At 36.6% G+C, this 26,360-nt stretch overlaps 1 protein-coding gene across 3 annotated transcripts in view; it reads left to right on the forward strand.

Annotated features, from left to right (window-relative positions):
* Positions 1-26,360, forward strand: part of BRIP1 (BRCA1 interacting helicase 1) — a 182,294-nt gene that overhangs the window by 80,500 nt on the left and 75,434 nt on the right. For all 3 annotated transcript variants that reach the window (XM_061390217.1, XM_061390216.1, XM_061390218.1), the window contains exons 12-14: positions 1,047-1,209; positions 1,323-1,463; positions 7,443-7,604. In XM_061390217.1, the coding sequence (XP_061246201.1) occupies positions 1,047-1,209; positions 1,323-1,463; positions 7,443-7,604 (466 nt within the window). The remainder of the gene's footprint in view (positions 1-1,046; positions 1,210-1,322; positions 1,464-7,442; positions 7,605-26,360) is intronic.

The raw sequence follows: 26,360 nt of genomic DNA on the forward strand, positions 1-26,360 counted from the left end.
CCAATTTATTGATTTTTTTTCTTTTGTTGCTTATGCTTTTTGTATCCAGTTACAATGGCCAAATATGATGTCATGAAGATTTCTGCTATGTTTTCTTCTAAGAGAGTTTTGTAATTTTTAGCTCCCAGGAAATTTTTTTTTTTGACCACTCCCCCATGGCCTGTGGGATTCATGTTCCCCAACCAGGGAACAAACTCACGTCCCCTGCATTGGAAGCTCAGAGTCTTAATCGCTGGACCACCTGGGAAGTGTCCCCCACCCCCAGTATTTTTATAAAATTCTCTCCACCTAGTACAAGGTTCCTGACTTGGACTTTCTCTCTGAGGGTAAAATTAACAGTCAGTATTACTGTGAGGACATGGTAGAGAATACCAAATTTCATTCTGTTTAAGCTTAGGTTTATAGCCTCTTATGGAGAGAATTTATAAACTGTATCAGATTACAGAGGTCATATAGTTTAGTACTTTCATTGAGAATAGATGAAAAGGATGTTCAGGTGGGAGGGGACATAGGTAAACCTATGGCTGATTCATGTTGATGTTTGGTAGAAACCAGCACAATATTGTAAATCTTTCAATTAAAAATAAATAAATAAATAAAAATAGATGAAGACTGAGATCACATTTTAAAGGCAATTGAAACTCAGTTTCCTAAACTTTCAGTAGAAATTGTCTTTCTGTTTTCTAATGCAATAAAAAAGTTTAACCCACTCTTTAGTTGTTTTTTTTTTTTTTTTAACAATAATACTGTTAACTATTTTATAACTAATGATGTAACATAGGATATAGAGAGCTCTGAAGCAGGAGTTAGGAGGCTTGGATTTTAATCCTGGCTTTGCTGTGATTTACATAATGTCTGAACATAGGGATGAGAAGTGATAAAGGGTGGATGGTTAGATGATGCATAAACTCTGTAAGGGTGGATTGACCCTAAGGTTTAATGATTTATTTTCTGTCAGAATTACTGAGTTTAGTGGTATGGGTTATTGGTGGGGGACGGTGTTATCTAAAGTTCTGCCACTTAAATGCCATTTTATTTTCATTTAGATTTGCAGATGATTATAAGGTTGCTATTCAACAGACTTACTCTTGGATAAATCAGAGTGATACTACAGATCATGGGTTGTTGATTCTATCAAAAAATAAGAAACGTTTACGGCAGAAAGCAGCAGTTCGTGTGCTAAATTTTTGGTGCTTAAATCCAGCTGTGGTAAGCTTATCATGCTGTAAATAAGAATTCTTCTTGCTCAGTACCAACAATTAAGTAAATTTGTTTGACTTTTTAAAAACTGATTTTGTGTATTTAATGTTGTTTCCTTGTAGGCCTTTTCAGATATTAATGGCAAAGTTTGGGCAATTGTTTTGACATCTGGGACATTATCACCAATGAAATCCTTTTCATCAGAACTTGGTGTTACATTTACTATTCAACTAGAGGCTAATCATGTCATTAATAACTCACAGGTTAGTTTCTTTTTTTCTTTTTTGAAGTCTTAGTCTTTTTACCTCAGTATAAGTATCTACAAACAAGTTAAAAGGTAACTGAAGGACTAGCAAACAAATCCTGATAGGAAAGTCAACATTTCAGTTTCAGAATAAAGAAAATTTGTCAGCTACTTGGTAGTGTCAGCAAAAGGAACTACTGGTAAATAGTATTCCTTCAACCCAGTGAGTAAAAATATGTACTTTGCTTGCAAAGACTGTATTGCAGTTTCCTTATTTAAGTTTAAATTTTTTTAATAAAAATTAAAAAGGAAACAAATTCAACCCTTTTTTTTTTTACTGTAATTTCTAATTGTGTAATTATTTGTGATTCTTTTTTCCATTAGAGTATGATGTAACTGTATTCTAATTTTTATGTCTTTATCTTTCCATTGCACCTAGATTAATAGCTGGTATTAGTTAATAAATTTTCAGCACATGTTTGAATATCTGAAATGAATTAAAAGTATTCTTGTGAGTCCTGTGACGTAAATTTTAATTTTTTATAACAATACCCTGTAAATGTTACTTAAATTTTCCTAAGGATGTTTCAATTTTTCATTTGTCAATCTGCCCTCTATTTCTTTTTATTAAGTAATTGAAAGTAGTTAGCTACATGCATAATGGTATGGCCATAGAGAAGCAGAAGATATTAAGAGAAGAGGTGGCACGAATACACAGAAGAACTATACAAAAAGATCCTAATGACCTGGATAACCATGATGGTGTGACCACTCACCTACAGCCAGACATCCTGGAGTGCAAAGTCAAGTGGGCCTTAGAAAGCATCACTGTGAACAAAGCTAGTGGAGGTGATGGAATTCCAGCTGAGCTATTTCAGATCCTAAAAGATGATGCTATTAAAGTGCTGCCCTCAAAATGCCAGCAAATTTGGAAAACTCAGCAGTGGCCACAGGACTGGAAAACGTCAGTTTTCATTCCAATCCCAAGGAAGGGCAATGCCAAAGAGTTTTCAAACTACTGCACAGTTGCACTCATCTCACATGCTAGCAAGGTAATGCTCAAAATCTTTCAAGCTAGGCTTTACCAGTACATGAACCGAGGACTTCCAGATGTTCAAGCTTGATTTAGAAAAGGCAGAGGAACCAGAGATCAAATTGCTAACATCCACTGGATCAAAGATAAAGCAAGAGAATTCCAGAAAACATCTGCTTCATTGACTACATTGAAGCCTTTGTTTAGATCACAACAAACTGTGGAAAATTCTTAAAGAGATGGGAATACCAGGCCACTTTATCTGCCTCCTGAGAAATCTGTATGCAGGTCAAGAAGCAACACTTAGAACTGGACATGGAACAACGGACTGGTTCAGAATTGGGAAAGAGAGTATGTCAAGACTATATATTGTCACCATGCTTATTTAACTTATATACAGGGTACATCATGCGAAATCCCAGCCTGGATGAATCATAAGCTGGAATCAAGATTGCTGGGAGAAGTATCAGTAGCCTCAGATATGCAGATGACACCACCCTTTGGCAGAAAGCAAAGAGGAACTAAAGAGTCTTGATGAAAGTGAAAGAGGAGAGTGAAAAAGATGGCTTAAAACTCAACATTCAGAAAATGAAGATCATGGTATCTGGCCCCATTACTTCATGGCAAATAGATGGGGAAACAATGGAAACAGTGAGAGACTTTGTTTTCTTGGGCTCCAAAATCACTGCAGATGGTGACTGCTGCCATGAAATTTAAAGATGCCTGCTCCTTGGAAGAAAAACAATGACAAACCTAGACAGCATATTAAAAAACAGAGACATTACTTTGCCGACAAAGGTCTGTATAGTCACAGCTATGATTTTTCCAGTAGTCATGTATGGATATGAGAGTTGGACCATAAAGAAGGCTGAGGGCCAAAGAATTGATGCTTTTGAACTGTGGTGTTGGAGAAGACACTTGAGATTCCTTGAACTGCAAGGAGATCAAACCAGTCCATCCTAAAGGAAATCAGTCCTGAATATTCATTGGGAAGACTGATGCTGAAGCTCCAATACTTTGGCAATCTCATGTGAAGAGCTGACTCATTAGAAAAGACCCTGATGATGGGAAAGATTGAAAGCAGGAGGAGAAAGGGATGACAGAAGATGAGATGGTTGGATGTCATCACCAATGGACATGAGTTTGAGTAAACTCTGGAATATGGTGAAGGACAGGGAAGCCTGGCATGCTGTAGTCCATGGGGTTGCAAAGAATCAGACACAACTGAGCAACTGAATAGCAACAACAACATGTTTAATGGTACTTGAGCACCTAATATTCTAGTTCTTTATAAAGAGCTATAGTTTTCAACTAAGGATTATTTGTGGGACTTACTGGCATTTAGTAGGTGAGGGTCTTGAATGCTAGACTCCTATGTAACAATGAATTGTGGTTTCCAAAATGCTAGAATGCTCTTATTTAGAAACATTGCTATTAGCAGTAGCAAAAGAAAAATATATGATCCATATTTTCAAGTTGTTTTCTTTGGAGGCTTACATAAATATGGGAAGTTATTAATAAATTGAACATATTTTTCCAAAAGAATGTTATTATAGGGTCTATGTTCTCAATCTTGTGCACAAAAGCCCATTTAACTTATAATGTTACTAGAAAATGATAATTAGGTAAGAATAATGCTAGTTCAGCTGGATTCTGTTCTAATATTTCCCCCAACTTTTAAAAACTTTGATTTTAATTGTGGTAGAAAACACATCGTAAAGTTTACCATGTTAACTGTTTTTAAGTGTGTAGTTCAGTTTTATAAGGATATTCGTTTTGTTTTGTAACCAATATCTAGAGCTTTTTCATTTAACAACACTGGAATTCTATTATAAAATAAAAATTCTCAATTCCCCCCTCTTCCCAGCCCCTGGTGACCACCATTCTACTTTTTGTTTTTATGAATTTGACTTTTCTAAATCAAGGGATCTAAGACCAGGGATCTAACCTGGGTCTACCGCATTCCAGGCAGATGCTTTAACCTCTGAGCCACCAGGGAAGTCCACTATTCTAAGTACATCATCTAAATGGAATTACAAAATTTTGTGATTAGTTTATTTTGCTTAGAATGATGTCTTCAGAGTTCATATTTGTTGTAACATGAAACAGAATTTCTTCCTTATTAAGGCTGAATAATATTTGAATTGTGTGTGTGTATCACATTTTGTTTGTCCGTTTGTTGATTACCCCAACTCTTTATTTAAAAAAGTATAGCTTGAAACAAGTGGAAAAAATAGTATTAACATAGTGAATATCTTTATAACCTTAATGTAGATCCATCAGTTGTATAACTTTGCATCTGTGTATATATACATATGAGAGAAAAGGAGAGAAGAGTAATACTGTAAAATATTGACAATTACATTAACTGGATATGTTATTAGAAAGTAATTTGTAGACATTGTGATACTTTGCCCTTAATTAGTTTAGAATGTTTATCCTGAGAACAGGTACATAATCTTGTGTAATCACAATATCATGATCATATCCAAGCAATTTAATATTACTACAAATAGAATCTATATTCTTCTAGTTATTTCCAGTGTGACTTTTATAGTGTACCTGTTTATTTTTTTTTATTCTTGATTCAGAATCCAGTTAAGTATTATATATTGCGTGTGGTTTTCATGTTTCTTTAGTTTTGTTTTTCTTTTTTTTTCCTTTCTTATTTTAGATTGAATTATAATTGATTTACAATATTAGTTTCTGGTGTACAACATAGTGATTCAAAATTTTTATAGATACTTCATTTAGTGTTATTATGAAATATTAGCTGTTATCCCTGTGCTGTACAATATATCCTTGTAGCTTATTTATTTTTATACACAATAGTTTATACCTCTTAATCTCTGACCCCTATCTTGAATTTCTCCCCTCTGGAGTAACTGCTAGTATGTCCTCTCTGTGAGCCTTTCTGTTTTGTTATATTGATTCATTTGTTTTATTTTTTAGTTTCCACACATAGTAGTAACATATAGTATTTGTCTTTGTCTGACTTACTTCACTTAGTCTAATACCTTGTAGGTCCATCTGTGTTGTTGCAGTTGACCAAATGTCATTCTTTTTTATGGCTGAGTAGTAGTCCTGTGTGTGTGTGTGTGTGTGTGTGTGTGTGTACATCTTCTTTATCCATTCATCTATCAGATGATGGACACTTAGATTGCTTCCACGTCTTTAACTATTGTAAATAATGGTGCTATGCACATTGGGAGTGAGTGCACACAAACATCTTTTCAAATTAATACTTTTGTTTTCTTTGGATATATTCCCAGAAGTGAAATTGCTGGAGCATATGGTAGTTCTGTTCTTAGTTCTTTGCAGAACATTCATACTGCTTTCATATTGGCTGTACAAATTCATGTTTTTTTAGTCTTTAAAATAGCTTTTTTGCCCCCTTTTTTTCTGTATTTCATGATATTTTAAAGGAATTCAAGTCACCAGTTGTCCTTAGGAATATTTTATAATCTGGATTTTTCTGGTGGTAAGATTCAAGTTAAAGTGTTTGATAAGAATGTTTTGCAAGTGATATTGTTACTTCCCATCATATCATATCAAGAAACACATGCTATCAGTTTGTCTTATTACTTGTTGATCATTTACTTTAATGTTGATTAAACTGCTGTCCATCAGATGTCATTTTGCAAAATATATCTCAGTCTTGTGTATCATTTAAAATATAGAACTATAACATTTTTCAACAGTCTAAAGTGTTCCTATTACCTTTTGAATGGGCTTCCCCGGTAGCTCAGCTGGCAAGGAATCTGCCTTCAATACAGGAGACCCCAGTTCGATTCCTGGGTAGGGAAAATCCCCTGGAGAAGGGAATGGCTACCCGCTCCAATATTGTGGCCTGGAGAATTCCATGGACAGAGGAGAATGGTAGGCTACAGTGCAGGGGGTCGCAAGGTGTCAGTCCGACTGAGCGACTTTAACCTTTTATCTTTAGAATACTAATAAAATTTGTAGTTTCTCATAATCAAATACTAAGGCTAGATCTGTATAAATATAGAGAAATTGTATAGAACTAAAATTTGATGGGTCTGATTTTCTATGGCTATAGATCTTTGAGCGTCAGGGAATTTGTGAAACAGTAGTTCCTGTCATAAGTGAATCTTAGAGACTTACCTATAGCAGATGGTGTGTGCATGCTCAGTTGCTTAATCATGCTGGACTGTTTGTGATTCCATGGATGGTAGCCCGCCAGGTTCCTCTGTCCATGATATTCTTCAGGCAAGAATACTGGAGTGGGTTGCTGTTTCCTCCTCCAGGGGATCTTCCTGACTCAGGGATTGACTCTGCATCTCCTGCATCTTCTGGATTGGCAGAGAGAGTCTCTACCTCTGAGCCACCTGGGAAGCCCGTAGCAGATGGTACCATCCCTCATGTCTTATTTTGGATTCATTTCTAACTTACTCATTTCCTTTGTTCCCATGATCCAACAAAATTCTGTTACATAGTTAATTTTGTAAAGGTATTGAGGAAATAAGTAAAACCTAATTTCTGTCATTCTAAGAGAATTCAGTCTGCCTGAAGAACTTAGGCAGACTTTAGGTCTAAAGTAAAACGTCTGTGACTTAAATCTGGGCTTCCCAGCTGGTGCAGTGGTAAAGAATCTGTCTGCCAATGCAGGAGATGCAAATTTGATCTGTAAGTTGGGAAGATCTCCTAGAGGAGAAAATGACAACCCACTCCAGCATTCTTGCCTAGAAAATTCCATGGACAGAGAAGCCTGGCAGACTACAGTTCATAGGGTCATGAAGAATTGGACACGACTGAGCGACCGAGCACCCTTGCATGCATAACTAATTAAAGATAATAGGAAAAAGCCCAACAATTTAAAAATAAATTTTCTCTAAAGTCGTTGATTGATCTTTTTTTGACATACACAATTAAGGCTCCCAACTAAATGCTAATTTGCCTGCCTTATTTTGGTATAACTCTAATACTGACATACTTATATTCTAGGTTTGGGTTGGCACCATTGGGTCAGGGCCCAAGGGTCGCAGTCTCTGTGCTACCTTCCAGCACACAGAAACATTTGAATTCCAGGATGAAGTGGGAGCTCTTTTGTTATCTGTGTGCCAGACTATTAGCCAAGGAATTTTGTGTTTCCTGCCATCTTACAAGGTAAGGGAGTATTTTTGTTTACTTTTGCCTTTGAATAATCATATGACATTACCATGATAAGCTTCCTAGGATCAAATGCAACAGAGTAATTACAGTTTTTTAAGCATCATATATTATTTTGCTTTTTATTGGTTAAGATACTGCCTGCTTATTCTGTCACTGTTTTACCTGGAAGTCCAAAAGACTGAAGGTGTTCAAGCATTTTAGTGGGGTGTTTTTGTATATGTGATTTTTATTCCTTGGGGCAACTTGATATTTTCTGATTAAAGGAAAAAGGATCATTATTTTTCACTTTGATAAACTAGACTATTTGAAAATTTCAAAATATGAATTTAACATATGATTTTCTTTAATGCCCATCTTTTTGCTTCATGTATTTGGCTAGGAAAAAAAAACTGTTTTTCTTGTTTTTAGAGTCGTTCTGAGTTTTAATATTTTCAGGAGTTAAACTGAGTTATATAGTATATTTTAGTCTTCCTAATACTCAAAGCATTAAAACCACATATAATTCCTGAGGGTATTATCATAGTTTATGAAAATCTAAGCTAAATTTCAGTGTAGAGGTGGTACTCCCTTTTCTTTTTTCATAGGAAGTTATATATATAAGGACAGTAGTATAATATATTAGAATGACAATATTGATACCTTTGGCTCTTCTGTTGTCTTTCCCTCTGTATATATACTGCTATGGTCTGATGTGTCACCCCAAATTTTATATGTTGAAATCCTAGCCCCCAAAGATAATGACATTTGGAAGTGGAGTCTTTGAGAGACGCTTAAGGCATGGTGATATAGTCCTCATGAACAGAATTAGTGACTTAAAAAGAAGCTCCAGTGAGATTTCTTGTCCTTTCTACCATGTGAGGTCACAGTGAGAAGGTACCACTGTGAACCAGGAAGAGGGCCTTCACCAAACATGACTGTGCTGGTGCCTTGATTTTGTACTTTACAGCAATTTCTGTGATAAATTTCTGTTGTTTATAAGCCACTCGATTCCTGACATTTTGTTATAGTAGCTGGAATGGGACTAAGACACATACTTTGTTACCCAAAGGTGCAGTAAATACTGTAGATAAACTGAAGGAATTACTCTCAGGAGAAATTTAATCAGATAGGTATCTTTTTTTTTTTTTTCCAAGAATATCTAAAAATGAAATGGACATAAACATATTGAAAATTCTTATTACAAAGCAATATTTATTACAGAGTGTGAACATCTATCCCAGAAGTTATGTGAAGGAAAACTAATAATTAAGCCTGGAACTAAGGAGAAGCAAGCACATTAAGAAACCTTTTAAATTAATACAACAATGTAAATCGACTATACTTTAATAAAATTTTAAAGAAATAAAACCTTTTTATATTTTCCAGTCACAATCACAAAAAGTGAGCCTGTAAATGCCCAGTTAAGTAAATGAACAATTTCACTTTTTGTTAGTCTTCAACAAAGTTTTTAATGACTGATTCAATTTTAATAGCTTTTAATGTCTTCAGATTTTCTATTTCTTTATGATTCAGTTTGTAGATTGTTTGTTTCTTAGAATTCATCCATTTTATCTAGGTTATCCAGTTTCTTACCTTATGTTAGTTTTAGGTTGTTTGGGTTTCTTTTTCTTACTCCTTCAGGTGTAATAGTAGGTTTACTGGTTTAAAATCTTTGTTTTTTTCAAGTGTGTGATTATAGCTATAAATTTTCCTCTTAGCAGTGCTTTCTTTGTGTCCCGTAAATTTTGTGTTTTCATTTTCATATTTGTAAGATATTTTCTAGTTTCACTTGTGAGTTCTTCTTTGACCTATTGATTGTTTAAAAATTGTGTTGTTTGGGTTCCTTATATTTGTGAATTTTCTACCTTTCTTTTTATTATTTATTACTACTTTTAGTCCATTGTGATTAGAAAAGATATTTTATATGATCTCAGTCTTTAAAATTTTATTATGACTTGTTTTGTGGACTAGTATGTGGTCTCTCCTGGAAGATATACCATGTGCATTTGGAGAAAATGTGTATTCTTTTGTTGGGTGGTGTTCTATATATTTCTGTTAGGTCCAATTGGTTTACAGTGTTCAGATTCTTTATTTCATTATTTATCTCTGTCCAGTTCATATTCATTATTGGAAGTGAGATATTGAAATCTGTTACTGTAGAATTATCAGTTTCTCCCTTCAACTCTGTCAAGGTTTGTTTCATATGTCTTGGGAGTTCTGCATTTGGCTTTTGTTTACAATTGTTACATGTTCTTCATGAATTGACCCTTTTATCGATATGTAATATCCTTTGTCTCATAACAACTTTTGATATATTTGTCTCAAACAAGTAATGGCATCCTAACTTTTTTTGGTTATTATTTGTATGGAATCTCTTTTTCCATCCTTTCATTTTTGACCTCCACATCTTTAAATCTAAAGTGAATCTCTTTTTGTTTCGAGGTAAAAGTTTATAGTATTGTGTTAGTTTCAGGTATATAGCACAGTGGGTTTTTTGTAAATTATATTCCATTATAAGTTATTACAAGATGTTAGGTATAATTCCTAGTTCTATGCAGTAAATTCTTGTTGCTTATCCATTTTATTTATAGTGGTGTGAACCTGTCAATAAACTCAAATCGATTATTATCAACATATAGTTGGATCATCTATTTTTATAATCCATTCTGCTATATCTGCTTTTTGATTGGAGAGTTTAATTCACTTTTAAATTAATAAATTATAAGAAAACACTTTTTTTCTGACTGTGGAGCTGACTGTGGCTCAGATCATGAACTCCTTATTGCCAAATTCAGACTTAAATTGAAGAAAGTAGGGAAAACCACTAGACATTCATGTATGACCTAAATCAAATCCCTTACAATTATACAGTGGAAGTAACAAATAGATTCAAGGGATTAGATCTGATAGACAGAGAGCCTGAAGATCTATGAACAGAGGTTCGTGACACTGTACGGGAGGCAGTGATCAAGACCATCCCCATGAAAAACAAATGCAAAAACAAAATGGTTGTTGGAGGAGGCCTTACAAATAGCTATGAAGAGAAACTGAAAGACAAAGGACAAAAGAAAAGATATACCCATTTGAATGCAGAGTTCCACAGAATAGCAAGGAGAGATAAGAAAGCCTTCCTCAGTGATCACTGCAAAGAAATAGAGGAAAACAATAGAAGGGGAAAGACTAGAGATCTTTTCAAGAAAATTGGAGATACCAAGAGAACTTTTCATGCAAAGATAGACACAGGAAAGGACAGAAACAGTATGGACCTAACAGAAGCAGAAGATATTAAAAAGAGGTGGCAAGAATATACAGAAGAACTCTACAAAAAAGATCTTCATGGCTTAGATAATCACAATGGTGATCACTCACCTAGCCAGACATCCTGGAATGTGAAGTCAAGTGAGCCTTAGGAAGCATCACTATGAACAAAGCTAGTGGAGGTGATGGAATTCCAGTTGAGCTATTTCAAATCCTAAAAGATGATGCTGTGAAAATGCTGCCCTCAAAATGCCAGCAAATTTGGAAAACTCAGCAGTGGCCACAGGACTAGAAAAGGTCAGTTTTCATTCCAATCCCAAAGAAAGGCAATGCCAAAGAATGCTCAAACTACCACACAATTGCACTCATCTCACACGCTAGTGAAGTAATGCTCAAAATTCTCCAAGCCAGGCTTCAGCAATATGTGAACTGTGAACGTCTACATGTTCAAGCTGGATTTAGAAAAGACAGAGGAACCAGAGATCAAATTGCCAACATCCAACCGATCATCGAAAAAGGAAGAGAGTTCCAAGAAAACATCTATTTCTGCTTCATTGACTATACCAAAGCCTTTGACTGTGTGGATCACAATAAACTGTGGAAAATTCTGAAAGAGATGGGAATACCAGACCACCTGACCTGCCTCCTAAGAAATCTGTATGCAGGTCAGGAAGCAACAGTTAGAACTGGACATAGAACAACAGTCTGGTTCCAAATGGGGAAAGGAGTACGTCAAGGCTGTATATTGCCACCATGCTTATTTAACGTATATGCAGGGTACATCATGAGAAATGCTGGACTGGATGAAGCACAAACTGGAATCAAGATAGCAGGCAGAAATATCAATAACCTGAGATATGCAGATGACACCACCCTTATGGCAGAAAGTGTAGAAGAGCTAAAGAGCCTCTTGATGAAAGTGAAAGAGGAGACTGAAAAAATGGGCTTAAAATTCAACATTCAGAAAACTAAGATCCTGGTATCTGGTCCCATCTCTTCATGGCAGTTAGATGGGTAAACCATGGAAACAGTGAGAGACTTTATTTTGGGGGGCTCCAAAATCACTGCAGATGGTGATTGCAGCCATGAAATTAAAAGATGCTTGTTCCTTGGAAGAAAAGCTATGACCAATCTAGACAGCATATTAAAAAGCAGAGACATTACTTTGCCAGCAAATGTCTGTCTAGTCAAAGCTATAATTTTTCCAATGGTCATGTATGGATGTGAGAGTTGGACTATAAAGAAAGCTGAGTGCCGAAGAATTGATGCTTCTGAACTGTGGTGTTGGAGAAGACTCTTGAGAGTCCCTCAGACTGCAAGGAGATCCAACCAGTGCATCCTAAAGGAAATCAGTCCTGATTATTCATTGGAAGGACTGATGCTGAAGCTGAAACTCCAGTCCTTTGGCCACCTGATGGGAAGAACTGACTCATTTTAAAAGACCCTGATGCTGAGAAAGATTGAAGGCAGAAGGAGAAGGGGATGACAGAGGATGAGATGGTTGGATGTCATCACCGAATCAAAGGACATGAGTTTGAGTAAACTCTTGGAGTTGGTGATGGACAGGGAGGCCTGGGGTACTGCAGTCCATGGGGTCACAGAGTCGGATACGACTGAGCAGCTGAACTGAACTGAAGAAAAGACTTCAGCCATTTTGTTATTTGTTTTCTGTATGTTTTACAACTATTACGTCCTTCACATTTCCTCCATCATTACTGTCTTTTTTGTTTGATTTTTTTGTAGTTACACATTTTGATTCTTTTCTCATATTCTTTCTTATGTGTCTGTAAGTATTTTCTTTGTGATTACCATAGGAATTACCTATAACAAATATTTAAGGTTATAATACTGAATTTTTAAAAACTTATTTTATTTAATTATATTTGGTTTACAATGTGGTGTTAATTCCTGCTGTACAGCAAAGCGATTCAGTTATATTTGTGTGTATGTATGGGAGGCCTAGCGTGCTGTGATTCATGGGGTCGCAAAGAGTCGGACACGACTGAGCGACTGAACTAAACTGATAGATAGATATTTTCTTATTCTTTTCCATTATGGTTTATCTCAGGATATTGAATATAGTTACCTGTGCTAGACAGTAGGACCTTGTTGTTTATCCATTCTATATATAATAGTATGCACCTGCTCATTCCAAACTCCTGCTCTTTCCCTCTCCCCTTTGATAATCACAAGTCTGTTCTCTATGTCTGTGAATCTGTTTCTGTTCATAGATAAGTATCATATTTTGATTCCATATATAAGTGATATTATATGGTAATTTGTCTTTCTCTTTCTGACTAACTTCACTTAGTATGATAATCTCTAGGTCCATCTGTGTTGCTGTAAATGAAATTATTTCATCCCCCTTTGTGGCTCAGTAATATTCTGTCGTATATATGCACCACATCTTCTTTATCCATTGATCTGTCAATGGAGATTTAGGTTGTTTCCATGTCTTGGTTGTTGTGAATAGTTCTGCTATGAACATGGGGGTGCAGGTATCTTTTTGAGTTAAAGTGTTTTTGGATATATGTCCAAGAGTGGGATTGTTGGATCATATGGCAACTCAATTTTTAGTTTTTTGAGGAGCCACCGTATTGTTTTCTATAATGGCTGTACCAGTTTACATTCCCACCAACAGTATGGGGAGATTTCCTTTTCTCCACACCCTCAATTATTATTTGATGGGTAATGTCATGAGTTTTTAGTTTGTCAGTTTTTTAAAAACAGTTTTGATAGCAGCCATTCTGACTGGCGTGAAATGGTGGTTTCATCTCATTGTGGTTTTGATTTGCATCATATAAGAAACAAATCGCCAGTCCAGGTTCCATATAGGATACTTGGGGCTGGTGCACTGGGATGACCCAGAGGGATGATACGGTGGGAGGGGGGTTCAGATGGGGACCATGTGTACACCCGTGGTGGATTCATGTTGATGTATGGCAAAACCAATACAATATTGTAAAATAATTAGCCTCCAATTAAAATAAATTAATTTAAATTAAAAAAAATAGTTTTATGTTATAGTTTACATTCTCAACAAGCTTTTTCTTCACCTTCATGAAATCTAGGATATTTATAATGTATGTGCAAGAGGCTAGCAAGAGTTCAACTAAAACAAATTATCAACCAAGAAAAGGGAAAGATTTGACAAGATTTCTAAATGCTAAACAAAATAATGAAATTCTATTTTTAATTAATGAATAATATGTCTGTATATCCAGCATTAAGATCAGAATGCTATTAAAATCTAATATTATGGCATAATGGACATAATTGATAAAATACTGTTTTGTTTTATAGATGTATAACTCAATTTTAAAACATATCTAAATATAATGACGTTGTAAACAACTTCTATGAAAACATCAGTAGCTATGAAGATAAACCAACTGAAGTTTATAGGCATTAGCCCTTTTTATTTTTTTGATACTTTATCTTTGATAAGCTGCTAGGGCCAGGGCTTCCCCAGTGACTCAGCAGTAAAGAATTCGCCTGCAATGCAGGAGATGCAGGTTTGGTTCCTGGGTCGGGAAGGTCCCTTGGAGTTGGAAATAGGAACCTACTCCAGTATTCTTGCCTGGAGAATTCCATGGACATAGGAGCCTGCTAGGGTACAGTCCATGGGGTTGCAAAGAGCAGGACACGACTGAGCACGCACACATGCTATTGATTTTTCCAAGATACATTGTTTAGTGTATATTTACCTTGTCTTATAACAATAAAAAAAATCTCAAAAATGACAATTGTAACCTGGCTTCCTAGTAAAAGTACATTTTCTAAATAAGTGAAAAGTTAAGTAAAATTTTTAAAGTGTTGGCTTTATTATAATAAACATTGCATAATTAAATGTTACTTTGATAGAATTTTAATACCATATAATTATACCATGTGGTTGTAAAAAGATCCACAATCTAAGGGTTGTTGGGTTTTTTCCTGTGTGATTAACATACTAAAAATGTATTTATCATGAAGTATGAGACTAAAGACATAAAAAATTTTGAAAGTTTAATGTGTTACTGAGAGTAGTTCATTTCAGTTCATTCTCTCTGTCATGTCTGATTCTTTGCGACCCCACGTACTGCAGCATGCCAGGCTTCCATGTCCATCAACAACTCTTGGAGCTTGCTCAACCTCATGTCCATCGAGTTGGTGATGCCATCCAACCATCTCATCCTCTGTTATCCTCTTCTCTTCCTGTCTTCAGTCTTTCCCAGCATCAGAATCTTTTCCAGTGAGTCAGTTCTTCGCATCAGGTGGCCAAAGTATTGGAGTTTCAGCGTCAGCATCAGTCCTTCCAATGAATACTCAGGACTGATTTCCTTGAGGATGGACTGGTTTGATCTCCTTGCTATCCAAGGGACTCTTACTTCTTTATAAATAAAAAATATATTTAAAACAAATCCAGTGAAGAATCAATATTTTGGCACAAAGGAGAAAAGTTTTATTAATTTATAATATTTAGATAGTTTTTACTGTCTAATTACTCATTTTGAGTCCTGTTGCATTTTATTAAATCTTAAATTTTTGAAAATTCAGAAGCCTTCGGATTGTTTTTCCTTTATTAAAATTTCTTCTTAGTCTCAAATGGGGCTTCCTTTCTATTTTTATATAGAAACCTTTTGTTTGAGATATAATTCCCATACCCTTTTACAAGGGTACAATTCTGTGGGTTTTAGTACATTTACAAAGTTATACAACCATCACCACTGTCTAATTTCAGAACAATTTCTCCGTCCCTAAAAGAAACCTCTTATCCAGTAGCAGCTACTTCCCATTCCTACCTCTCCATAACTTGTGGTAACCACTAATCTACTTTCTGTTTCTATTGATTATCCTTTTCCAGATGTTTCGTGTAAAAGAAATCATACAATATGTGGCTTTTTTAGCATGTAGTTGGATCATTCTGCTGATCTCTGCCTTTTAATGAGTGTTTGCTCTATTTAAATTTAATGTAATTATGGGGCTTCCCTGGGTAAAGATTCTGGTAAAGAATCTGCCTGCCAGTGCAGGAGACCTGGGTCTGATCCCTGGGTCAGGAAGATCCCCTGGAAAAGGAAATGGCAACCCACTTTAGTATTCTTGCCTGGTGAATTTCATGGACAGAGGAGCCTGGTGGGTTACAATCCATGGGATCTCAAAGAGTCAAACACAACTAAGCTACTAACACACACACATTGATAAGATCGTTTTTACATTTGTCACTTTACTGTTTGTTTTCTGTATGTTACGTTTCCCTCCTCCTATTCCTCCATTGGGACTGCCCCTGTGACTCAGTGGTAAAGAATCCTCCTGCACCATAGGAGCCGCAGGAGACACGGGTTCAATCTCTGGGTTGGGAAGATTCCTCTGGAGAGTTCCAGAGGCGCCTGGCAAGCTACAATCCATGGGGTTGCAAAGAGTTGGATGTGACTGAAGTGACTTGGCACACACTCATTTCTCCATTACTACCTTTTCTGTTAAACATGTATTTTCTGATGTGCCATTTAAATTTTTCTAGTATGACCTTTTAATTCCCTTAGTGTGTTAGTTGCTCAGTTGTGTCTGACTTTTTGAAACGTCATGGACTGTAGCCCACCAGGCTCCTCTATCCTAGGGATTTCCCAGGCAAGAATACCGGAGTGAGTAGACACTGCCAACCCAGGGATCGAACCCAGGTCTCCTGCATGGCAGGCAGATTCTTTACCATCTGAGCCATCAGGGTTAACTGATTTTAATGGTGGCTCAGATGGTAAAGAATCTGCCTGCCATGCAAGAGACCTGGGTTTGAGTACTGGGTCAGGAAGACCCCCTGGAGAAGCGAATGGCTACCCACTCCAGTATTATTGCCTGGAGAATTATATGGACAGAGGAGCTTGGTTGACTACTGTCCATGGGGTCACAGAGTTGGACACGACTGAGTGACTAACACTTTAATTCCCTAGCATTTCTTTTACTATATATTTTTGAGTTATCTTCTTAATGGTTGTCCTGGTAATTAAAATAAACAGTTTATAAAATGTAGTTTGAATTGGTACTAATATAATTTCAATAGCATGTAAAAACTTTGATCTTTTATAGTTATATTACATTCTACTTTCTTTGTGCTATTATTGTCATAAGATAATGTGTTTATACATTATTGCCTATCAAAACAGATTTATTATTATTGCTTTATACATTTGTCTTTTAAATGAGATGAGACAAAAATTTACAAACTATATTTATACTGCCTTTTTATATTTAACTATGTTACTATCTTCACCAGTACTCTTTAATTCTTTGTGTAGATTTTAGTTACTGTCTGGTGTCCCTAAACACTCTTTTATTAATTAATTAATTTTTGGTTGCCCTGGGTGTTCATTACTTCACATGGACTTTTCTCTAGTTGCAGAGAACTGGGGCTACTCTATAGTTGTGGTGTGTGGGCTTCTTATTGCAGCAGCTTCTCTTGGAGAGCACAGGCTTTAGGACGGCCAGGCTTCAGTAGTGCAGCATGGAGGCTCAGTAGTTGTGGTGTGTGGGCTTCATTGGTCTGCAGCATGTGGAATCTTCCTGGACGAGTGGTCGAACCTGTGTCCCCTGCATTGACAGGTGGATTCTTATCCACTGTACTACCTGGAAAGTCACCTAAACACTAATTCTTAAATAGCCTCCCCTGCAGCTCTCTCGGTTGTAATCCATTGTCATTATCCTGGAGCCCTGTTGATGTGATGGTAAGGTGTTGGGAACAGGGAAGCACTGTCTAATTTTTTAGTTAAGTCTCAGTCTTTTAGTGGGCCTGTGTCCCTGGACTGTATCCTTCCCGTATGTTTCTCAGCTCTTTATTCATTTCCTTAGATAAGATAGGAAGTCCAGTGGGAGCTGAAGTTTGGGTAAATTTCCTTTCCCCCAGTTTGGATAAGGCTCTGGCAGTCTTTTCCCTTTACTGGGAGACTGGCCTGAGTTAATGGAGACTGCTTTGAGTGTATTCGAAATGGCTGTTTTTCCCCTCTCTGTCAGAAAGAAGAGGGTTTTTCTTCACTCTTCACTGTGAAAACCTTGGTAGGGGATTGTTTCTGGAGATAATATCTACAAAAATTTGGGGACTCCCTAAGGATATGGCCTATAGGAGTTTCTCACTATTTCACTGGTATACACTATGCCTTCAGCAATTTGTCAAAATTATCTTTTAAGCATTCCTACCAATTTATGGTTTTAGTGTCTTCCTCTTCCAGTAAGCAGTTCTCAGTCTATGATTCTCAGTATTTACTGTCTCTCCAGTTTTTAGGATAGCAATTTGTCTTATGACCTTAGTTCTCTGATGTGTCCAAGCCGTTGATTTTCAGTTTGTTCAGCTTTTTTCTTAGTATAAGATGGGTGTGATGAGTTGTGAGTTCTTTACATTGGAGCTGAAAGTAGAAGTCCAAATTTTATCTTTGAAAATGTATTTTCAACTGAATTTCAGAATGGAGATATAATTTACCTAAAAGACAAACCCAACAAATTATAATGGGCTTTGCATCTTTGTCAGCTGTTACACATTACAGTGGTTAACGTCATTGAATGTCCTCTCTTTTGCATTTTGGAGGGGTTTGACATTGGACTTGCAGAAGACATGAGAGCTCACATTTGAATTTATTTTGAGGGGAAATTTGGGACATACAAATTTAAGTTTTCAAATCACATTGCAGTGGTAAATAGTTTTTCCCTATATGTCTAGATAATTGCAATCCATAATTTATATAAAACTACTCTTTCACTGAAAAAAAAAAGAATTTCCTTTTATTACAAACTACAATATTTGTGTAAGGATAAAAGTGGGAAAGTTGTCATTCTAGATCCACGCCCCTCTTCTTTCAGAGCCTTTTGAAGTAACTAAATATTGTAATAGATTCATGAAGAGTACCATTCCTCCACTACGATCAACTTGATTTTGACTCTCTATTGTCATTAACTGGTGGCACCACTGCCTTAGAACTCTCTGAGAGATCATGTTTATGGGTAGAAGAGTTTTTAAACTCTTTCTTATGGATAGAAAGTTTCCATTAATTTTGAAAAGTGACTCTGGTACCAAAGTAGCAACATGGACCTTTATATATGTATATTGCAGAGTCTGATTTTCTTTTACATTTTTATGAGTAAAATCCATTTTCCCTGAGGGAACATTTTGCATTCACCACCGAATGTCAGATAAGGAATAAAATGCAAAATGTTTCAGGCTCTAGTTACAATTTTTGTCAATATTGTTTAGTAGTAAATGTGTATGTTGAGAGGTTTGTAATGCTACTAGTTCGATGTTTCTGATTTTTAAATTGTACTACATTTAATTTAAAGGAGAAACCAAATTGTTCCATGTAAAACATTTTTCTGTTTTCTTATTTAGACCCTTGAAATTTATGTAGATTATGGATTTGCCTTACTGTGAGTGATCAACTGAGCCTTTTTAAAGAATGTTTTTTCCACTGTGTTAAATAAAAAAAATTGTGACGGTATTGAAGCTTTTGGGGTGTTTTAGGGAGGTTGTTGGAGAAGGAAATGACAACCCACTCCAGTATTCTTGACTGGAAAATCCCACGGACGGGGGAGCCTAGTACACTGTAGTCCATGAGGTCTGTTTAACATGTCCTATAGGTTTTCAACTTTTATGTATGGTTTAAACATCTTATGATTTTCATATATCTGTTTGGTTTCTTGTCTTTTATAATAGAATTGAATATTCTCAAATAATACAACAAATGGAAAGTCCAGATGTGAATTCTCTCAATATCTTGACTTTTTTATGTAATTATATTTTATATATTGAATTTATTTTGAATTTAGGTGATTGTCTTCACTTTTTAAATATAATTATATTTATTTATTTATTTATTGTCTTCACTTTTTTATATAATTATATTTATTTTTTGGCTGTGCTGGGTCTTTGTTTTTGCGTGGGCGCTTCTCTAGGTTTGGTGAATGGGGGCTACTCTTTAGTTATGGTATGCAGGCTTCTCATGGGGTGGCTCCTCTTATTGCTGAGAACAGGATCTAGGGCTCAGACTTAAGTAGTTGGGGCACGTATGTTCAGTAGTTGCAGTTCCCAAGCTCTAGAGCACAGGCTCAACAGTTGTGGTGCATGAATTTAGTTGCTTCATGGCATGTGGGATCTTTCTGTACCAAGGATACAACACGTGTCTCCTGCACTGCAGGTATTTCACTGCTGAGCCACCACAGAAGCCCCTTGCCTTCACTTTTAAGGTGCCAGATTCTCAAGGATTATCACATTTTAAAACTCTTTGAAAAGATACGACATTTTCTATAGGACGTAGTGAATGAATGCTTAAAGCCCATACCAATGCATTGGTATTTGCCTTGGTAGAAAGTACTATTTCTGAAGAGTTTTTAGATATAGCATTTGCCTCAGTTACCTGGTTCAGTTAATGTAGCTTGAAGATGGTATAACTAGGAAATTGTGGTAACATTACAGATCATGAAGGGAAATATATCAAGGAAAAGATTCTCTGGATAGCAGCTTAATGTTGAATTTCTATTGATTATGTAATATTTTTGAAAAATTTTTAGTGTAGTTTTAGGTTCACAGAAGAATTGAGTGACCAGTACAGAGAACTTCTGTACTAGCCTCACACATGCATAACCTCTGACATTATTGATGTACTTGTGCTCAATTACTCAGTCACGTTCAACTCTTTGCAACCCCATAGACTGTAGCCTGCCAGACTCCTCTATCCATGGAATTTTCCAGGCAAGAATACTGGGACAGGTTGCCATTTCCTACTCCAGTGGATCTTCCTGACCTAGGGATCCAACCTCTGTGGATTATGTACCACTGTGCCACATTATCAATATTCCTCACCAAAATGGTACATTTATTATACTGATGGCCTTATATTGACACATCATTACCATTTGAAGCCCATAGTTTAAAGTAGAGTTGCCCTTGTTATTATATATTGAATAACACTTAGAGAATTAGTTTTTATAAATGTGTAATGACAGGTTTCCACCATTATAGTATCGTGCAGAGTAGTTTCACTGCCTTCGAAATGTTCTGTGCTCTGCCTGTTCATTCCTCCCTCCTCCCAACACATAGCAACCTCAGATCTTTTTACTAATTTTAAAGTTTTGCCTTTTTCAGAATGTGATGTAGTTGGAATCATATAATATGTAGCCTTCTCAGATTAGTGTCTTTCACTTAGTAATATGCATTTAAGTTTCGTCCATGTCTTTTCATGGCTTGAATAGCTCATTTCTTTTTAGTGTAAACTACTATTGTTTGGACCACAGTTTGTCTGTTTACCTATTGAGGATTTTGTCAATTATGAATAGAGCTACTGTAAACATCTGTGTGTAGGTTTTTAAGTGGATGTAAGTTTTCAGTCTATCTGGGTAAATATCAAAGAGCATAATTGCTGGATTGCCTGGTAGCTCAGCTGGTAAAGAATCTGCCAGCAACGCAGGAGACCCCAGTTCAATTCCTGAGTCAGGAAGATCCACTGGAGAAGAGATAGGCTACCCAATCCAGTATTCTTGGGCTGCCCTTGTGGCTCAGCTGGTAAAGAATCCGTCTGTGATGTGGGAGACCTGGATTCCATCCCTGGGTTGGGAAGATCCCTTGGAGAAGGGAATGGCTACATACTCCAGTATTCTGGCCTGGAGAATTGGAGTTGCAAAGAATTGAACATGACTGAACATCTTTCACTTTAACTTTTAACTTTTATGGTAAGTGTAGGGGCTTCCCTGGTGGCTCAGTTGGTAAAGAATCTGCCTGCAGTGCAGGAGACTTGCCTGCAGCACAGGAGATGTGGGTTTGATCCCTGGGTCAGGAAGATCCCCTGGAGAAGGAAATGCAACCCACTCCAGTATTCTTGCCTGGAGAATCCCAGGGTTAGAGGAGCCTGGTTGGCCACAGTCCATGGGGTTGCAAGAGTCAGACAAAACTTAGCACCTAAACCACAACCACCAATCATGGTAGGTGTATATTTGCCAAATTGTCTTTCAGTGTCTGTACTATTTGGTATTCCCACCAGATACTTTGGTGTTGTCATTGGTTTAGATTTTGGTCATTCTAATAAGTGTGTTGTGCTATCATGTTGTTTTGATTTGCAATTTCCTGCTGACCTAAAACCAGTACTCTTGCCTGGAAAATCCCATGGACAGAGGAGCCTGGTAGGCTGCAGTCTATGAGGTCGCTAAGAGTCAGACACGACTGAGCGACTTCACTTTCACTTTTCATGCATTGGAGAAGGACATGGCAACCCACTCCAGTGTTCTTGCCTGGAGAATCCCAGCAACAGGGGAGCCTGGTGGGCTGCCGTCTATGGGGTCGCACAGAGTCGGACACGACTGAAGCAACTTAGCAGCAGCAGCAGCAGCTGACCTAAAATGTGGAATGTCTTTTCATATGCTTATTGGCCATCTGTATATTTTCTTTAGTGTGGTGACTGTTCACATCTTTGGCTTGTTATTTAATGCTACTTCTTCTGTTAACTTTGGTTTGGTCCTCATCTTTAAATTATTCTTTTTTAAAAATAATTTGTTTTTATTTTTGGCTGTGCTGAGTCTTTGGTGCTGTGCAGGCTTTTCTCTAGTTGTGGTACGTAGGCTTCCCATTACGTGGCTTCTCTTGCCGTGGAGCACAGCCTCTAGGACATACAGGCTTCAGGAGTTGTGGCGCCTGGGCTCTAGAGCACAGGCTCAAGAGCTGAGCATGAGCTTAGTTGCTCCACAGCATGTGGGGTTTTCTTGGACCAGGAATCGAGCCTGTATCTTCCACGTTGGCAGATAGATTCTTTACCACTGAGCCATCAGAGAAGCCTTATTCTTAACTGATCTTTCTCCGTTCAGTCTTCCCTTCACCAGTTTTTCCTCCCTATTGATCAAGTTGCTCTCCTGTTTAACCCTCAGTAAACCAGTGAAAATAGCCATAACCATTTGTCATTTTTCTTTTTTATAAGTCATGGGAATGATTTATAGAATTAAGAAGAAAGTAATAGTTTAAAAATCAGCATTATTAAAATTTAAACTTTAAAAAGAGGTTAGACATAACAACACCTCTTTGTAACAAGTAAATTTTGGTGTACTGATACAAAAAAATCAGAGGCTAACGTCACACGTCTTTTGCAACAATGAAGTGGGAAGAGACGTCAGTGTTGCTGTTGCAAAATATTGTGTGATGAAGTCCTTCCTGCTGAATAGTTAACTGAGTGAGACTACCATTGTTTCTTGTCTTTAGACATGTTCTGATCACATATCAGTTCTTGAATTTGATAAATTTTGTGCAGTATGTTGTTATCTGGTGGTTTATAGTCTGAGATTTCACTTGCACCATCCGGTTTCACCATTGTCACTAGAATTGGAATGTTCCTCAGACTTTTGTCGTCTTATTCATGTAATATTATGTTATATCTTTCTCTGTTCATTTCCTTTTCTTTGCTATTTTGGTCATAAATGCAAGTATTTGGTGTCCTCAGTTTTCTAATTTCTGGGAAGATGATGCAATACTTTGAACAATACTATGAGAAAAAAGAATGGCAGCTCATTATTGCATCCTCCTAGGTTGTTCCATCATTCTTCTCTTTCTTATTATTTTAGATTTTTTTGAATTTTTAGGAATAATGTGATGAGTAATAATGGATAATGATGGAATTATTTGTAGGATATTAAAACCACTGAATATTTCAAGATGTAGGAAAAGTAATGTCAGTGAGATCCCGTAATATTTCTTAGCATTATAGAAGAGTTCAGTTAACCCTTGTGGTGATTACAATATATAATAGGTTTTACCCTATTTAAATAAAGTACATTTTCTCTTGGCTTTTTTTTTTGGAGGAGGGAACGTGTAGTAAGAAAAAGTGATGAAATATCTTTATAAATAATTAGAAATGATGGGAAATGGATACATTGGACCCTAATGATATACCAAGAGTTAAAAACCGTTAGTAATTCCCAGTTTTCTGAAAGATAAAGCTTAAAATCCTTTGCATTTCCTGGAAGCCTTGGTTATTTTTCAGCCTTGTGCCAGCAGCCCCCATCTTATATATACCCTTTTTAAAGGCATCTTGTATTACTGTGAGTGCTTTGAGCTGCTATATATTTTCATACCTGCATAAAAGTGGTAGGGAGAGTTCTAAGATGGTCCCCACAATTCCTGGCCCCTGGTATATACATGCCTTCCCTCATTTGTTCAGTCAAATGCTAATGTAGGTACTGTGAAGGGATTTTGCAGTTAGTTGACTTTAAAATCAATCAGTTCAGTCGCTCAGTCGTATCCGACTCTTTGTGACCCCATGGACTGCAGCACACCAGGCTTCCCTGTCCATCACCAACTTCTGGAGCTTACTCTAACTCATGTCCATCGAGTTAGTGACGCCATCCAACCATCTCGTCCTCTGTCATCCCCTTCTTCTCCTGCCTTCAATCTTTCCCAGCATCAGGGTCTTTTCTAATGAGTCAGTTCTTCACATTAGGTGGCCAAAGTATTGGAGTTTCAGCTTTAGCATCAGTTCTTCCAATGAATATTCAGGACTGATTTCCTTCAGGGTTGATCTCCTTGCAATCCAAGGGACTCTCAAGAGTCTTCTCCAACACCATAGTTCAAAAGCATCAATTCTTTGGCGCTCAGCTTTACATAATCACTTGAACCCTTTAAAAGCAGAGACTTTTCTGAAGCTGGTTGCAGAAGAGAAAGTCAGAGGTATGTGATATCTGGCTAGACTGGAGGAAAGCCGCATCCGTGTTAAACTAACTGGTGGGAGGGTGGGGCATATAGCAAGGAATTGCAGGTGGTCTCTGAACTGAGAGCAGTCCTGACTAATGACTAGCATAAAAATGGGAGCAGTTGTCCTACAGCCAATAGGAAGTAAGTTTTGTCAATAACCAGTGACCTGGGAAGAGAACCTGAAGTCCCAGATGACAAGTGCAGCCCTGGGAAACAACTTACCCACTTTAGACCCTGAACAGAGAATCCACTCTGTTTTGTTATGCCTGGACTTCAGACCTCCAGAAACTGAGGTAATAAAATGGTATTGTTTTTATGCTGCAGCCTGGATGAACCTGGAGGTTATTATGCTAAGTGAAATGAGCCAGTCAGAAAAAGACAAGCAATGTATGATTCCATTTGTGTGAGAGATCTAGTCAAATTCATAGAGACAGAAAGTAGAAGGGGAGTTGTCAGGGGCTCGGGGAAGAAGGGAGTGAGCTATTTAATAGATATAGTTTCAGTTTTGCAAGATGAATAGAGTTTTGGAGATTGGTTGTACAATAATGTGAATATACTTCACACTATGACCTATACACTTAAAAATGATTAAGATGGTAAATTTCAAGTTACGTGTATTTTACCACAATTTTAAAAATTATTTGAAAAAGTGAGTCTTAAGTCTCTGGATTTGCAGATAATTTGTTATGCAGCAGTAGTGTTCATGGTGTTGTGTCTGCTTGAAATCCACTCTCTGACTCTTCTATTATCCAGAAACTTTATACTCTCCATCCAGCTCAAAGGTTTACTCTATTAAACCATCCTTAACCCTGAGGCAAAGTTAGTCACTCTTTCCTCTGGCTAACCATATACATCTATAAGAGCACTTACCACATTGTATTTTATGCATTTTTCATTTAGGTCTTCTCCACTAGACTGTGAAGTGATGTTTTTCCCAAAGCATTTCACCTTCAAGTTTTATAGTAACAACTTTACAGTAGATTCAGGTTGGCAATACCTGAAAGTAGTAGCTTTTAGGAAAATTGCAGCGGTTGCTTCTTATTTATTTTCTTTTCTCAGTCTAGATTATACCTTAGATTCTAATAGTGCAGATGCACTGACCTTGTTCAGTTTACTTTAACTCTTTGTCTTTTAACAGAGGGATAGAAAATGAGCCCCCCCCCCCCTTTTAAACTATAATCAGTCTACTCAGGTAAGAAATGAAACGTATAAGTGAATTTATTCATTCTGGTCTCAGCCAGCATTTATTAAGCCAATACTTCTTGACTCTAAAATAGCAAAATTGGTTAAATACATACTTTTTAACCAAATGGTTACTTCAGACATTAATGAACCAATTATGTTGATCAATCAACAGAAATTTGGAATTTGTATTTTAAAGAGTTAAGAATTTGTTTTGTGCTTAAATATCAATTGAGTTCTTATTATTTTCTTTTCAAGAGATTTCAGCAAAGTAGGTGAAGAAATAAATGTATGTTATTTCTCAAATTGTTTTCTTTGAAAAATGTTTCACTGCAGGTATTGTGAATTTTTATTAAAATATATCAATAAATGGCTATAAATAAGTATATCAGTTTCAGTAATTACTGCAGCTCTGACATTTTCATAGTCTTCATTCTTTTAATAAATTTATGAGAAAGACTACTCCTTGTCTGAGACCATAGGACCTTTCATTTCCATATAGATAGCCAACAACTACAAGCAATGTTCCTTTCACTTCAGGACAGTATTCCTCCCTATTATTCTTCCTAATATATTACTGACTGCATGCATATTCATTGATAGTTTGATCCTGAACTATAACCCAGCCTCTTGAGATAACACTAAATAGCTAG

The sequence above is a fragment of the Bos javanicus genome, chromosome 19, assembly GCF_032452875.1.
Source record: "Bos javanicus breed banteng chromosome 19, ARS-OSU_banteng_1.0, whole genome shotgun sequence".
Classification (NCBI taxonomy): domain Eukaryota; kingdom Metazoa; phylum Chordata; class Mammalia; order Artiodactyla; family Bovidae; genus Bos; species Bos javanicus.